General features: G+C 39.0%; 1 protein-coding gene across 1 annotated transcript in view; it reads right to left on the bottom strand.

Annotated features, from left to right (window-relative positions):
• Positions 1–17,666, bottom strand: part of TTC37 (tetratricopeptide repeat domain 37) — a 2,356,248-nt gene that overhangs the window by 2,161,863 nt on the left and 176,719 nt on the right. Inside the window, exon 3 of the mRNA XM_044064132.1 lies at positions 2,410–2,553. Coding sequence (XP_043920067.1) covers positions 2,410–2,553 — 144 coding nt within the window. The remainder of the gene's footprint in view (positions 1–2,409; positions 2,554–17,666) is intronic.

Here is a 17,666-nt window from a genome sequence, read left to right as displayed (position 1 = left end):
CCACATTGTGTGATCGGCAGATGCTGCTGGGTTGCTAGAGCAGTCATTTTTCTGAATGCCAGCATGAAAAAAATGTTTTTGCAGTCAAAACTGAAGGACTTGTTCAGTGCTTTGTGTGTAGTATATCTTGTAACAAGTGTTTTTACACTTTTTCAAAACATAACACTTTTATTATTTCTTTGTTCCTTTAGCCGGGAGGAACATCAGACCTGAAGCACCTTAGGAGAGAAGTGAGCAGTGCCAGATTGGAGAATGGATCCTTTATTCTTCTTCTTGTTCCTCAAAACAGAGTTGAGGGGTACCAGAACACTGGATGGGGCAATGGGCATTAGATGAACCAGCTACTGCTCTTTGTTCAGACACTGTATTTTTGTTGGGAAGTCCAACAACCTTGTATTTAAAGTGGTGAAATGTGGGTAGGATACCAAAAAGAATTGACATGGATACAGAAGTGTCAAAAATCTCAGGAAATACTATGAGGTGAAAAGTACAGCAGCCTCTCAGGTGTAACTAAAATATGCAACTTTTCAAAATGCTGTTCCAATGCTGTATTTTAAAGCACAATTTCTGGAGTACAGTGAAGCCGTTTGGAAGAGATGTTAGGATGTTGAGGAGATATTGTTTCTGGATGAAAAATAGGTTTGTCTGCATAAAACATTACATTTGGTTAATGGGATATTCAAGATGATTAATGAACATGAAAAAGAAAATGCAAATTAAGCACAGAACATTGAAGAAACATAACATTAAATACTGAAATAAAAGTAGACCACCACAGAAAGCCTCTTTAGAGCAAAAGTCAAAACTTATTTAAATGCAGAAAGATTTTTTCCTACTTTTTGTCACACTAAGTGCAAGCTGTGGGACTGAAACCTGAATCTAAACAAAAAAATCTCTGTGTTACGATGACCTAAAGGCTAAGCCAAAAAAACAAGTTAAGCTACTTGGTTAAAAAGAATAATTAAAATTTTAATTGCCTATTCATAAATGCACTACCACGTTATAGTCTGAAGTACTAATTTCAATGTCATTTGCGTTTCCAGTGAATACGGAAAATGTTCTCATCTTCGGTTGACAGTGCCATTATGTAATTTCATATTACAGTTGCTTGACAGATTACATTTCCTTTCAAATGGATTCATAAAAAGCCATTGTGCAGCATATCAGAAGCTGCACAGAGATGGCCAAATGCATGAAACTGATATTCATCAACAGAGTGGCATGGCTCTCGGTCTCACTCCAGTAGCCATACTGTGTAGGTTACACAGCAACTTTAAGCACTGACATGTTAACCTGTTAAAAGAAGCATGTAGTGTAAGACTCTAAAGATCAGGGTAGTAAAATGACAATGAACTAAGGGATTTGGGAGGCCTGCTGTTTGCAAATGGACAGTATGTGATACGAAAAGGACAGGCCTGTTTCCTACCAATACCAAACTGCACAAATGGGGAGGAAACCAAGAATAGTCAGGAAGGATATGGCAGGTAGAACAACAATCCCTTGACATGATAAACTGGAATGGGCATAACTAGGTTAGTAAGACATCAAAGAAGAGACTCTTTTCCTACTCTACTTTCATTTAGAGAAGTGTGTGTGTACTACTATATACAAAGGGAACGGTCATGTCCTACAGTAAACAAAGAAATGAGACATTTGCCATGTGCACAACTGAACTCTGCTGACAGGCATAATAACATTAACAGCCCTATGCATGTTGCACACCAGCACCACTGTACTATGTTTGGACTGTCCAACTAAACATTTTGCATCTACTCAATCCTGCTACAACCTTGTCTTGGATACTAAGCAGGAATGGTGTATGCTGTTCAAAAAGCTGCATATATTCCCTGCCTTCACTGCACACTGTTGCATGACATGCCTCATCAGCATCTCTCAGTACTTCCTAATGGGTCAGAGGTCATATATGACTATTAATGCAAGTCTGTCTAAGGTTGAGCCTTATTATAATCACCGGCAACAATGTGTACTTTGTCAGTGCCAGATCTACTAATTTATGTAGGGAGACAGGAGGAGCATTGCCATGGTTTGAATGCAGTTATGGTAGAGAATGTCTTGCAAAGGTTTGCCATTACACTATTTTGGCCATCTGCTCCTTAAAGAGCTAGTGCCTGCATCAGTCTGTGTGTCAGGGTTCAAGCCTCCCTCAACAGAAAATACAGTAGACAGATGCCTACATCCGTTGCAGCCACCCCTGCACTAGATGGTGCATATCTGTATCGGAGAGGGCAACCTGAGTTTTTTTTTCATGCTTCTCAAATAAGACTGTAAAGGAATAGGTCATATATTTGACAGTCACATCTGTGATGCACTGTGATGTACTAACTCAGTTTTAATCTATTTTTTCTGTTGTTGAATAGACATAAAAAACAACCTATATTCATCACATACTTGCCAAGCCAGTAGCTGTTCCGGCTCTAGCTCTGCAGCCTTCCGGTATGCTGTCTGAGCCTGGTCAGGTTGATCCATCTCTGAAGCTGCCACACCAATGAACACCCAGGCATTGTAGTTATTCTTCTCGAGCTTCAACACAGCCTACAACAAAAAAAGCAGACCCTGGTTATCACCTTAAAATGGACTAAGCTGCAATAAGGGGGTTAAACATGTCATGGAAAAATGCTTAAACCTGTACCAGCCTAAATTCTTACAATCACTAATATGTAAACATTCACTACTAACCAGTGCATGAAATGACAGAATATAGGATGAAAACAAAAGATTCAGCATGAAGACAACAAAAAGAAATAAACACACTTTTCTTAACTTTTCACAAGAGTAAACACTCTTTAGTTACACTACGGATGTGGATTCCACATGAGTGAGTCCAGATTATTAACTGCAATACCTATCCAGATATTCAATAGCTCAAACCTTCAATATGGAAACCTCAGAAGTAAAAGACATGACAGTATTACATGCAGCAAGACAAAACAAATACACTAAAAAGTTTTCTGAATGGAAAGGTAGCCTAACCCACCTATATGAAATCACCTATTAAATTCAAAATGTGTGTGTATGCGTACGTATATATATATATATGCACACATATATATATACATAAACACTATTTATATATATATATATATATATATATATATATACACACACACACACACACACACATGTAAAATTGGTTTCTATCTAGTCAGCAAATTTATAAATTTATGTCAAAATCTTCTGAACTCAAGATACATAGAAGTACATTATTCATTAATAATGCAGGGCCTCGTACTGTTCTATATACGCATTCAGGTCTTGACATCGCTAGCACCAGTTCAGAAAACATGACAGTTCATTTACTACACAACAGGTAAACCCAGCTTATCCACAGCCACACCTGTTCTTCAGCCTTCCCACTATAAATGAGAGGTCTGCACTTTTTATTGTTTTAAAAAAGTAAAAATTGAGAGGAACAGAACTTTTGGAAGCCAAAAAGGGCTAAAGGTATTATAAACATTTACACTGCTTGCACCCAATGAGTCAATCCTAAGAGAAGTACTTTCTATTTGGTTAAAAAAAGTTTACCCTGTTTTAGCAGTGCTGAATATGTTATTTCTAAAGCCTTGGTGTGATGGGGCAAGCCAACATCTTAAGTATTAAAGTGATTAATTATCCCACAGATAGGGAAAAGCAGACCTCAGCTGTTGAAATTGGTTAAAATTATTAGTTGTTAAAATTTTAATTAGGATAAAATTATATTCTATATGACCACCAAAAAAGCAAAGATATACATCATCCCTGGTCTTCACATCACACAACAGGGGGTGTAAACCTAGCCTGTGTCATAAACAAAACATGTTGGAGGGACAGGTATGTACCTCAGAAATTACCCCTTCTTTGGGAGAGACTCCCTATTCATGTAAAGCACAGCTCTTCCTTAATCCTATTCTAACACACTTTGGAGCAATGGATAGGAAATCACAAATTCACCCCGGGCTTGTTGCCGGTGTCCCTTGTGGACAGGGGCAGCTTGCATATGTTGTAAGGCAGAGGCATATACCACAGTTGTCCTAGTCCATGGGCACTGAAAAATGGGAAATCTGGGGTATGAATGGCTATACTTAAAAAGGGCAATAGGACCGTTAGCCTAGTAACCCTCCTAGGATACTATGATGGAGTTCTGACTACAACCAAAGTTCAGCTAGCAACCTGGGTGCTGGAGAGGATTAATAGGGCAAGTGGAAAGCTTGGTTTTTTTGCCAGCTTGCCCACTCTAGAATATAAGGGGATTATGCCCACAACCTGATGCGTCCCAACAATTGGGACAGTGCCATAATTAAAGAGAAGATCGCCACTAGCATTTCAGTGGGGGGGCATGCAGAGATGCCTGTGACATCATCCATTCAGTTAGGACATACAAAAAATCCTGTGCTTTACAGGACAGTACATTTGCCGCCAACATCTGATCAACTCTGATCGACCTACCCTTTCATCCCACCAGCAATGCAGTCAAATCCCAGGGATAGTATCAGGAGCACTAAAATGAAGTTAAGGCTATACCCCTACACAGAACCAGCTGGTACCTGTAGGGCATGCAAAGGGGGCTAGAGAAGACCAAACTATCAAACCTTTACCATGGGCATTGAACTTTCATACAGAATATCCTGCAGTTCTTTAAATGTATACAAGGGAAAACCCAGGTAACCATTGTTAATAAGCTGTTTCTGTCGATAATGTCTATTTTAGACAGTTCCCAACACTCAACACAACCATTACCTCCTACCATACATGTAAAAGGATATGTCTCACAGCTTGAAGCCTAGCTTACAGAAAATTCATAATCACCACACACTGCATGCATTATCCTATCTACAAGAACAAATCAAAGCTAGTATTTGCTATACATCGCAAAACTAGTGATATTTTCCACTCAACCATTCAAGCTCTTTACCATCTCCTACCATACCTTAATTGTACAGATTTTCACAGAATGTCCAGATTTTTGCCTCATATATTTGGTCTAGTTTTCTGGCAAATCATTGGAAAATCATGGAAGATTAAAGTCAGAAATTTGAGTTTTCAGACTCATCAACACCCCCCTAAGTAACTGGATACTGGACTTTCTCATCAACAGACCCCAAAAAGTATGTGTGGAAAATAACAGTTCAATCAGTATTACACTGAGCAAGGATGCCCCTCAGGGCTGCGTCCTGAGTCCTCTGCTGTTCACCTTGTTGACGCATGACTCCATGGCCAAGCATGGATCCAACAAAATCATCTAATTAGCGGATGATACCACTGTCATAGGTCTTTGTCAGAAATGGTGAGAAAACAGCCCACAGGGAAGAAGTGGAGCATCTGATATGCTGGTGGACAGCAACAATCTGGCCTTAAATGTAAGCAAGATCAAAGAATTAATGGTGGACTTCAGGAGATGCATCAACCTCTGGAAATTAAGGGGGTGGCAGTGGAAAGAGTCAAAATCTCCAAGTTCCAGGGGATGCACATCTCAGATGACCTATCCTGGGTCGGCTCATATTAACCACACAGTGAAGGCACAACAACATCTGCACTTCCTATGAAAACTGAAAAAGTCAAACCTGTCTTAGTCTATCTTCAAAGCCTTCTACAGGGGGACCATCGAGAGCATCCTCTCAAATAACATCATAGTTTGGTATGGTAACTGCAAAGCATCTGATCGCAAGGCTCTCCTGATGGTAGAGAGGACAGCGGAAAAAGTCATTGGTTCCTCGCTCCCATTCATGGATGATCTGCATAAGACTCAGTGTGTGGGAAAGGCTAGGAAGATAATTGACTATCCCACTAATCCTGCCCATGGCATGTACTTCCGCCTTTCCTCGGCCAGGTGGTATTGCAACTTACAACGCAAAACATCTAGACTGAACAGGAGCTTCTTCCCTCTATCCATACTGAACTTGAATGCCAGGCATGACAGCAAATAATTTGATCAATATGCCACTTGCTGTGAAGTATCATCTATAGTAATTAAGCTGGCAAATTGCTTCAGTAACTGGTACAGTTAGCCTGATTTCTTATGCTATTACTTCCTGAATGTGTTACAGCTGATGAAGTGCACTGTCTAAGCAATCACAATGTGAAGTCACAGTCTTTGCAATATCTACTAATATAATAGTGTTGAATTTATTTCTGTCCAGTTGTGGTAATTTACTGCGTTGTTAATATTTTAAATATTTCTGTATGTGCACTAGTTTTACTGTCACTCAAACAATGTGTTCATTATGTCTTGCACTGGGGCCAAAGCAATGTAATTTCATTCAGCTTTCACTGTTCTATATATCTGATCGACAATAAAGTTTACTTTGACTTCAGTAACTTCATGCCAATGCCAATGCAAAACCTGCTATTCTATTAACTTTTTAAGTCAGTAAGAGCAATATTTAAAAATTGTCCCTATTTTTGGTCCTTTGTTCCCCCATTATTTGTGGCTTTGTCCAGATTTCTCACACTAAGAGATTGAGGGGTATGACTCCTTCACTGCAAATATAACTTTTTTTTTTTGCAAAACTTCGGTGCTACACTGATTCACCAAATGGTTGTTTTTAACACCACATACTGGGACAGATTCCAAAACACTTGCTCTCATAAGTGACTTACCCCAATGTAATACTACAGTCTCACACACTGACAAGTATTTTTGTAATCTGGATCAGTGTCTACTTAGTTCTTCACAGAAAATTTCTTCATGTGTATTTAAATGCATTATGTACTTAACTAAACCCATGAGACAATGACTCCTAGACTGGTTTCCAGTTTGACAAATTTCTGTTGATAATTCCTCTAGTACAAAGCTAATTCTTCATGCTTTTTCTACAACAAAAGCAGCATTATTTTGTTTTTTCATTGCACACTGTAGCCATTATTGCACTAAGTGCAAACAAACTTTCATCTGCATCCATGTTGAGCTTCACAGGGGTATCCTGTTAACATTCCTTAGACAACAATGCATAAATCATCTTTCTCATCTTATATAAATTGTTGCATGTTTCCAAGGCAACCTTTTTATCATTTATAATAAATAAACATACAATGTTTTCAAGTGGTTACCAAAAATATTGAGAATTCTGTGTCAGTTAGTTAACCGCCTCGCTCTCCACACACTTTTTTACCATGTGAGTTATAACATTTATTCTTGCCCCATGAAGACTATTTGTTTTATGTCCATTAATGCTCCACAACTAAGGTATTCAGCCTGTTTATAATTAAAGACTTTATTGATGGAGACTGATTTTTACTGTACGGTTTGTTGGTATTGAGACGTTGTGGGGTATTGCCAGCTGTACCAAATAAGTAATACAGTGCATTTGCGGCATGTGTCAGCATGGCTGGCTAAAGTTTTGTAAATAATCTTATGTCATTGACTGTCACATTAATTTGAACAAATACTTGTAGAAAAAAATGCATTTGTAAAAGTTTCTTATGTGAAAAATGCTGCAACAAAATCTTAACAGTTCCAAATATAAACTGGGACAGAATGAAGTGACTAGATGTAATGTCATTCCATAACCAGCTAAAGGACGTACCTCTAGCAGCAGCAGTTTGTTTGTTTGTTTTTCTTTGAAATCTAACATATAAAAGCTCTATGTCAGTTATCATAGTTCAGTAGTGACTAGTTGTACAGTTCGGTTTGTAAAGTATCTCATCTTGCTTTGTAAAAGTTAGCATCTCAGCAGTACATCTTGCTTTGTGATATTAAGTAAATTAACTAGGGGCAGTTTCTCTTTAGTTTAGTTAAAAAAGGTGTCGTGAGATTAACTTTGTATTTCTTTTTCTGCATGTACAATTCTGTCCAACTGCGTTATTTTATATTTCTTTTAACTAAAAACTCTAATGTTTATTATAACTAAATATTAAGTATGTTCCTGTTTTCTATTTTTATTATCCATTATTAATATTTTATACCTTTTCATTGTGGTTGGTCTTTTAGTAAATACATTCAATATCCTAAGAGTACCTGTGCTTATTTTAGTGCCACTGTGGCCACTCCAAAAAGCCTTACTGCTTCGGTCATATTCTACCATTTATATCAGTATTAATTTTACACAGTATTAATTGGTTACCCCTTGTAAGACCCTTAGAGTATTTGGCTGGTGATAGCTACCCTGTAACCTAAAGAGAGAGGACACAGCTCGTAAATGTGTCAGGCTTTCCCAGGTTTGTATATGAATGTGTAAAAAATCAAATATTCAAGTGTGTGTGCGCCAAATACTTAAAACAAGGACACAGTGCTCTAATGTGGGTCTTGTTTAACATCTGAAAAGACAAAGTCCAGTCCAACTGAAGTGTGTTCCCTGTGTGCTCTTAAAAAATGATGAATGCAAAAAGCTGCATTTAAAATACTGTGTAAATCCATTCCTGTTTTACTGACCGTCTCTCTCACCAGTGTCAGTGCTAAAAATTACGGCTCCTTGATTACTGGCCCCGGGTAAAGAGGGGCACATTGTCACAGATATTTTGAACACTTACATCACTAACCTGCAATTCATGCTTCATAAATTGCTGTGCATTTCTTATCTAGTCTATGCACTCCTACTTTAGGAAGTATAGCTACCTATTGCCAACTGTACATTGATTAATCTTACAACTACTTTTGCTTCTTTGATTTTATTATGGTTTTCTTAACGTATATTACTATATAACCATTGTCTTATGTTATTCTGTATCCTTTTTTATCTGTCTACAAAGCCTGGGCCAAGTTTGAAAATGGTCCACTTATCAGTGCTCCATACCGAAGCATGAAGAAATAAAATAAATAAATAAAAAAAATCTGCTGACTCCACATTTAAAACAAACTGGAATGCCTTAAGAAATATTACATTCTATCATATGGTTCAACCTCTTAGTGCAAGAGTTCTGGACAAAGGCCTAATGCAAACTGGGAGCCATAACTGACTCCCCAGCTGACACGGACATCCTCCAAAAGGGCCTTACTGAGACGGACACCTGGTGTCAAAGTCATGGCCTCAAGCTAAATGCCAAAAAATGCATAGTCATTCTGTTTGGGAAAAACAAAACACCCGCAAATTACCACATAGGTGGCAGCCCCCTTAATACAGAAGAGGTAATAAGAGATCTGGGGACCCAGGTAGATAGTAATCTCTCCTTTGACAATCATATTGCCAAAGTAGTCAGATGGGCCACATAGAAGGATTTCCTAATTACTAAAGGGTTCACATCTAGAAATAAAGAGGTTATAGTGCCCCTCTACTAGTCACTCATTAGACCCATCATAGAGTACAATGCCCCATTTGGGATGTACCTCACAAGACACTTCCAACAGCTGGAAAGACCACAAAAGTACCTCACCAAGAGGATGACTGGTCTCAAACATATGTCCTATGCAGCCCGACTGAAAAAACTCTGGCTGTACTCAGTGGCATATCACTTACTCAGAGATGATCTCTGCCTGACTTACAAAGCCATGTCCAACTCAGAATTGATGGACATGCTCCACACCTAAAGAAATCCAAGTCACTGCGAGCCACGCGCTCTAGTGAGCTAAACCTCACCACAACAATAAATAGAACATGCTGGAGGGATAGATTCCTGTCACAGAGACTCCCCATTCTTTGGAACAAAATTCCAAATGACATCAGGCAGAGCCCACCACTAACACACTTCAACAGAAACCTTGACAAGTGGATGGGTAACAGAAAATACACCCCTGGGATCACTTCACTGGCTCTGCTTGACAGAGGATCAGTTAATTAATCAATGGGGCGGCGAAAGCCGACGCACTCTGGCTAGGTTTATAAATGCTCTCGGGCAGATAGCCTAGTACCTACCTATGAACCTAAAATAGGAACAGATTTTAAGTAATGCTTAAAATTCCAACGTAAATTGCTGGAATAAGTTTTGCATTAACATGCATCTTCTGATGGACATGAAGTCTGAAACTCAAATATGTCATTATTTAGTGACCTCAGTCCTCAATGATTTGCCAGAAAACTACAAATGCTATGAGAACAGACCAAAATACAAGTGAAAAATCTAGACATTTTGTGAAAACCTGGATAGTTTAGTAGTTTTCGTAGGCAAGGTTCACTGTGACTGTTTTTTTTAAGTACTTCTTCATTCAGTTTTAACCACTTTCACAGTTCACACCATACTACTTCGATTCAACAACATAGTGCATCACGGTTGGCATACCTCTCAACCCTCAAGCATTAAAAATCATATCAGTGACCTTTACAAATCATACCAGAGGATCAGACAGAGGAGGGCTTTGTTATTTTTCACAATAGAAGATCTTTATATACTAGATCCTATATAGTTAGAGATTGGGAATCTTTGCGTAGGAATAAATTTATTTAATAAGGCTATGTACCCCATAAACAAGTTTGACAGTGTGGAACACCAGTAAATAATCTAGGAGAAGCATGACAATTTGATAGACCAAAATCATAGTGTTGTGTCTGAATTATAACAGTTGAAAGGCAAGCTGTTAGTAATTTGACTGCAATAAAGAATCATAAATCCTTCTCATCTTACTTCTGAGTTAGGCTCAAACTGTCCCAGTAACATTTTTACGATTTTTGTTTATCCTTAGCTTTTTGAGCTGGACATTTTTTTTAAGTTATCAATAAGGAATAAACCATAAAGAGTGAAGAATATTAAATGCTGCTTCGATGGAATGCCATTCATCAGTGAACATCTCACTACCACTTTTCTCTTTGCATATCAAAATTTGAGCAAATTCCCGCAGAAACTACGAGTTGCTTGAAAGTACTTCATTAATAAGCACAGACTACAAACTGACTATTGTGCATGTGCAGATTGTATTGGTATGCGGGCTTAGTTTTACAGGGTTTACATGCTCAGTTCAAAAGATTATACAGCCTTCTAACATTTTCCCACTGAAGGGGGGAAAAACACACCATAAACTTCTAGAATATTCTCCTTGAGAATTCTTGGGGTTTACTGACTGCAGCAAGGGACTGCACACATTTTTGTACATGTGAACACGGATCTTCAAAGGTAAAAAATGGATCTCTAGGATGCAAGATACAATGCAAAAATATAAAATAATCAAACATACAATACACTAATAGTTTGGTTAGGCTGGACATCAAAATGCTCAAAAGTGGTAGCTCTGCATACAAGAACCATCAAGAAACAACAGTGTGAAACCAGATGACAAAAGAAGCTCAAAACATTTATCACCTTTAAACTTTCACATCGATAATAACAGATGACTTGGAAAAGCCTGCATTTATCATCTCAAGTGATGGCAATGGGTAACACGAGACATTTTTACTTATTTGCTTCTGTTCTCCAGGAAAGTCTGACATGGAAAGAAATTACCCATTTTCAGGAGGGGTCTGACAAGAAAAGCTCCAATGATATTCACAATACAAAAAATTAAGATGTATACATTATAAACATTAAATACATATAATGAACACATACAAAATTAAATTATAAAGATGTACACAGAGTAATAAAGACAGACTAAACAGAATGTTAATATTTACAGTGGCATACTGAAATGTTTAAACAAAATTAACATTTACATACAAGAATTATTGGCATTTGTGTAACAATTTCAATGGGAAATATGCTCTTGAAATTAAAAAGAATCTAACAAATAAATAAACAAAAAATATCATCTAAGAAGAGGAAGTGTACAATTTATGGGATCTGATGATGGTCACTGAAGCAGACCGAATAAACGATCACAGAATGACAACAAGGGAGTTCCCAAGGGGGTAGATAATCAAAAAGCATAATATATAAGCCAGCCCAATTGTACACAGAAGAGTCTCAAAGATCCTGGCACATTAGCAATCCAGGAGCTAAAGAAAAGGCTGGGGCAGCACTGTAAGACCAACCAAGCCAGACACAGTTCTAGCAAGTACTGTTTTGCCATAAAACATTTTCATAGTGGGGGATGCATTGAACCAGTTGTCCACGTCAGGGAAAATCCTTATTCTAAGTACTTGCACACGGGTTGTGACCGGACCCTTACATTTAGTAAACATCCAGAGGGCTGTGGTAAGTCCAAAGGGCAGAGCTTGAAATAGATAGTGTCTGGCTCCAACCTGGAAGTGCAGGAACCTCCTTGATGTTTTTCATTATTTTGATGCGTAACTATGGATCTTGGAGATCTGAGCACATCCAGCGCCAGCCAGCAAGCATGGCAGTATGGAATGCACCACGAACATCCAGAATGACTCCTTCACATTGGTTTAGTCAACTTAAATCAAAGATGTTTCTGGAAGTCCAGCATTTTTAGGCACCAAGAAGGCTGGAGTAAACTCCAGGCTATCTCTGGTCTGGTATGACCTCTTCAATTACTCTCTTCTGTAGGACCCTTACTCCTTCAGAGTTGCCCTGATCTGTTGGAATGGAACTATTTGGGGTGTGAGGGCATGATTTCAGGCATTTCCAAAAGCAAAATCATTTCCCTTACCCTTTTGTCTAACATTATGGCCAACCACACCGGAGAGTAGAAGGAAATTCATCCCTCAACTGCCTCTAGAGAGGAAAAGTCAAGCAACCTTTCCAAACCCATACTGACAGGGTCTCCAAAAGGGTCCCCTAAAGCCCTGGTGGCTTGGAACACCTCTACCTCTAGGTCAACAGCTAGACTCTAGTCCCCCCTTTCAACAGACACCTTTGTTATGCTGCCATCTGTTTTGAGACTGATAGGACTTCCAAAACCATAAGTTTTTGATGTCTTTTTATTTCCTGGAAAGGACCTCTATAGCATTCAGTACTTTGCACCAACAGCTGTAAGCATTTTGCCCTTTTGCTCACACTGCAGCTATACGCATTTGCCCTCAAACTACAGCAGTTTCTCTTTCACTTTCTGCCCAAACATGGAGGTTCCATCAGATGGAACATTGATAAACACTGCCATGAAATGGCCTGCAAATCGGTGAGGTGCAGGCAGGCTTGTCTCCACACTGCTATAACCTGCCACTCAAGCTGTATCATTTGTTCCATTGCATATCAAAAGCATGACTAGTGAACAGCTGGAAGTTAAGGTTGCCACTTGTGTTTCTCACTGTGCCCTCAGATCATTGGCAGGTAACTACTTCAGTGTTGTAGGATACTTTCTCTGCCAAATCCCAATGAAACCTAATCATATGCACAGTGTAATCCAAGGCCCCTATGGATACATAATGATGCTTCCCAAGCCACTATATCGTTATGCACTGCCTGCTTGAATGGTAAATAAATCAGGGCATTCTCAAGGATGTTACTCTTGGTGGTATCACATACCACTACCGAATCCACAAGAGGTTCCCTATTCCAGTGCCATCTATCTATGGGGGGGGGGGGGGGTCTGCATTATTGCAAGTTATGGGCTCTGCCACATCCTGTTCCCTCCAAGCTGTGCAGTATACCATATCCACTAACTTGTCGGGGGTAGCACTAACCACAACACTGGAGGAAATGTACTTTCAAGCTTCCTGCAAACCCTCCTTCTCTAAGGAGGTGGGATTTAAGGGCCAGGATTCCCTCTGGCTCATCATCTCAAAAATCTCACGAAATGTGATGGCTTCTGTTGGGGATCTGGGTGAAAAGTACTTTTCATCAAAAGTTGTATCCAGAGAAGGAGAATCCAAATGACAGTCAAAGTACTTCAGGACAGTCATCAGAACTCTTCTGTGAAGAAGGCACCACAGCACTTGGCAATTTGGGTCTATGAAGTAGTCGGTCCTGCAGAAACATCAATGATGAATGGTCGAAGGGTATAGCATTAGCAGTATCTCAGGGAGGAATTGATGGAGCCTTTACCTGTTCTTGCAAAGAGTCAAATTTAGGTCTCCCCTGTGTTGACAGGTCACCAGATGTATTTTGGCCCAAATCTCCTTGCACCAAATGGGCCAGTAATGGCATCACCAAAGTAAATTCCAATACCAACAGTCAGCACTGAAAGCTCTGGAGTCAAAATCACTTTAGAAGATTTCAGCACTGAGAGTCAAATGCTCAGCTCCTTCACACCAACATTGGTCCTGGCAAAACCGAAGACAAAATCTGCAACAAACCCTCGATGCCAGCCCCTCAGTCTTAGTGGTCTCCAGTGAGTCAAATCTGTGCATAAGTTATCCACACTAAAGGCACCGTCTCAGAAGAAAGAGAATTTGATGAAATCGATATGGGTGGTATTAATTCCATCACTAAAGACACTGATAAAGGGGCCCTGGGAAGAAATAGAAGAAAAGGTGGACAGGAAGTTGTCTCAAACTGCCCAAGGAACTGAGGGGGCCAAGATGACAACTGTACTGATGCAGGGCCTTTCCAAAGGCTGACTACATACCAATGAAGTAGAGCTTCTAAGGGACTTGTAGAATGTAGTGAAAAAGCAGAACCTGAAGTAGGTCTACAATAAACCTTTAACGTTTATACTCAGAAGACAAACTTCTGGCTCTTCTCCTCAATGCCAAGTCAGTTGTACCAGATGTCTCCTGCCAAGGAGGCTAAAGAACACCTGGCTGGAGTAGCCACTGACAAGGGTCCAAGTCTACGTGGACATGTGGAAACCTTTGGAAGCTTGGGGTCTCTTCTCTAGAAATGTCCGACTCTTAAGACCTTTTCGCTTTTTTATCTCAGACTGGGCTGATCTGAAAGACTTGCTGTACTTGTCTGGATATGGGTCCTTGCCTTTGCCTGCTGTTTCAGAATGAAGCAGTCCCTCCAGTCTAAGTTTCTTCCTCCTGTCAAGGAGGGTATAGGAGATGAAACATTTACAAACAATAGTCATTATCTAAAATGTCTAACCACAAGACACAACACACATACATGGTGGGGGTCTTGGGGAAGGAATCTGATGGTCATACTCTTTGCACTTTTTAATTTGGATGCCTTTGTTTCTTTTTCTACAGAAAATAGCCTAACCCAACAATCAACAACAAAGTAACAACTGAAGGAAGGCCAACCACCACCACCATTCCTTACAAAACACTATTGACAAACCACTACACTTTAAGGTACTAAGAAGGAAAAATAGTGAAAGGTTTTGACATTTCTTGTACTTCTGAACTGTCATGGGATAGGGAGGAAAGTAGGGAAGAAGCAAGAGTTAGAAAAAGAGATGGCACATTAGAAAAGGATATAACAGCTGAAATATGTTTTTTTATAAACAGTTGCTGACAGCTTTGATTAGAAATGTAGATGACTAAAACACCTGTATGGACAAAGACAGAAAACAATCCCTAATAGCTTGAGCTCATTTGGGAGATGTCATGGCTGTAATGTTAGCAAAAAGATCTGGATTTCTCTCCTTAAACTAGGGGTTTATGTTAAAGGAGAGGTGCTTAAGCTTCTGAGATGTGTTGCTGCTAGGCACAATGGCAGCAAGGCAGTCAGTCCAGCTGTTTCCAGTGTCCAGATAGGACAAGATTAAACTAAAACTTCAAAGTCTTAAAAGGTAACAGATCAAAAGACAGACTCCAGAAGTAGTAAAGTGCCAAAAGAAGACCCAGCTCCTAGAATTACTGTGCAAACAACAATGCTGGGTAAATGTTTACTTTGAACTGACGATCAATTGGCTGCATCCTAAAAGTCTAAAAAAACGTGTTTTTAAAGGAAGTACTGGAAGTAGTCATGGTCTCTACTACTTGAGTAGCACATGTCATTGCAGCTCTTGGAGTAGCCTATGACCACAGCACTTGCCAATAAGCAGTCCACAGTCTGCAAGCAAACTACAGTGCAGTGCACCCCAGTATGGAAAGGTCTGCTCTGTAAATACAGCAAGAAATCTTTCAGTACCAAACACAAAAGAGTGTTTCATCTTCCAAGCTCATGGTCATTTTACAAATAAACCCAAGATAGAACACTCTCCAGCAATCATAGATTGAAAGAAAACAGGAGGATTTCTGGACTGATGCAAGAGCAATTCTGTAACCACTTTCAGTACGAACGTCTGGTTAGTTGACTGCAAGGCTCATCCAATTCATTTGGAAGCAGAACGTTTCCTAATAATTAAGTATTACAGCTCAAGTCCATCAGAACAAAGATAATGGCTACAAAAAAAACAGCAACTTTCAAGAGATGACTTCAGAACTGCAAAAAAGGCAGCCCTGTCTACCAAAGAAGTTCACATCCCAAGTAGAAGTGCTCTTAAAAAGGGTCTGTGAAGATACAAAGCCTCTTTAAAAAAATAAACTAAATGATGCTGGACCACAGTTCTGCCCTCCATAAAGGTAAGATGCATACAAATATGAGATGTATGCACCTTTACTACAGAATAAGTGAGGACCAAGTCATCCAAGTGTTTGTGATAAATCAAGTTCAACTGGAAAGTCAGGCTGTGACAGCACAGAATACCATTCTCGTCAAATAAAAAAGATATACAGATAAATACATCTACACATATCTACAGATGCATCTACAGCTCTAAACAGAACTATAGATACATCTACAGATCTACACAGATTTTTAAGCACTCTTTTATCCACAAAAGAAGCATATGATAGTATTCCACATTCATGGATAAAAAAAGAGTGCTTAAAAATATATAAGATACATCCTACACTGATCAACTACATTACAGTGACCATGAAACAGTGGCAGACCACTTTGCAATTAAGCCATGATAAAGAGCAAATTATTAATCCAAGGATAAAAATCCAAATGGTAAATTCCACAGTAACTCTCCGTCACCGCTGCTATTCTGCCTTGCCCTCAACCAATTAAGTTGTCTACTTAACTGCTTAGGTCATAGCTATAATTTGGCTGCTAGAAAACAAAAGTGTAAATTCTCTGCATCTTCTCTTTTGTCGATGACTTAAAACTTTATAGCTCATCAGACAAGGAACTAGAAAAGCACGACTGCAAGTTGTCAAATCTTTTTCAGAAGAACTAGAGCAAAAGGGAGTGTATAAATATTTGGGAAATGAAGGATCAACAATAAAACATGAACAAATGCAAATAAAACTTGGTAAGGAATATTTTAGAAGACTTTAATCCTGAAAATAGCATCGATATCTAGGAACAAAATCCAAGACATAAACCAATTTGCTCTTCCTGTCCTAACTTACAGTTTTGGAGTGATTAATTGGCCCCAAAATGTGTTGGATAGATTAGACAGGAAAACAAGAAGGATGCTTCAGGCTCCCCAAATGATTTATAAAAATCAGTGCATACCAAGATTATATATTCCCCATTCTGAAGGAAGGATGGGCCTTCTTGATACTGATTACATGTACAGATCTGCAATCGTGGGACTCCACACATATCTGCTGACCTCACAGGGCCCAAACGTAGCGAAAGCTTTAAAACACGAGGAGAATAAAGCTAAGATTACTTCCTGCTTAGTCTAGCAGAAGCATATCGGCATCAAGCGGGAATGGAAATCAAACCAGTAGACAAAAATCAGGCAGCAACTGAATGTGTCAAAATCCAATGCTGTGGATATTTTTTGTACCCTTCTCACTCACACCTTTCAACAATGAGATCCCTTTGAAGCTTTGTAAACTCTCTGTGAACCATGGCTTTTGCTGTAAGCAGGCAACCGAGTAAATGTCAGGAAAATCCTACTAGGACAGCTGAACTTTATTTGGGGTTAATCAGAGTCTCTTTAACTGATGGCAGGGGTTAATCAGAGTCTCTCTAACTGATGGCAGGTGTGTAACAATGAAGACTGAATATATATATATACATATATATATATATATATATATATATATATATATATATATATATATATATATATATAT

This window comes from Protopterus annectens, chromosome 2.part2 (genome assembly GCF_019279795.1).
Source record: "Protopterus annectens isolate FY-2018-M chromosome 2.part2, PAN1.0, whole genome shotgun sequence".
NCBI lineage: Eukaryota > Metazoa > Chordata > Ceratodontiformes > Protopteridae > Protopterus > Protopterus annectens.
This window is presented reverse-complemented; position numbering and strand designations above follow the sequence as displayed.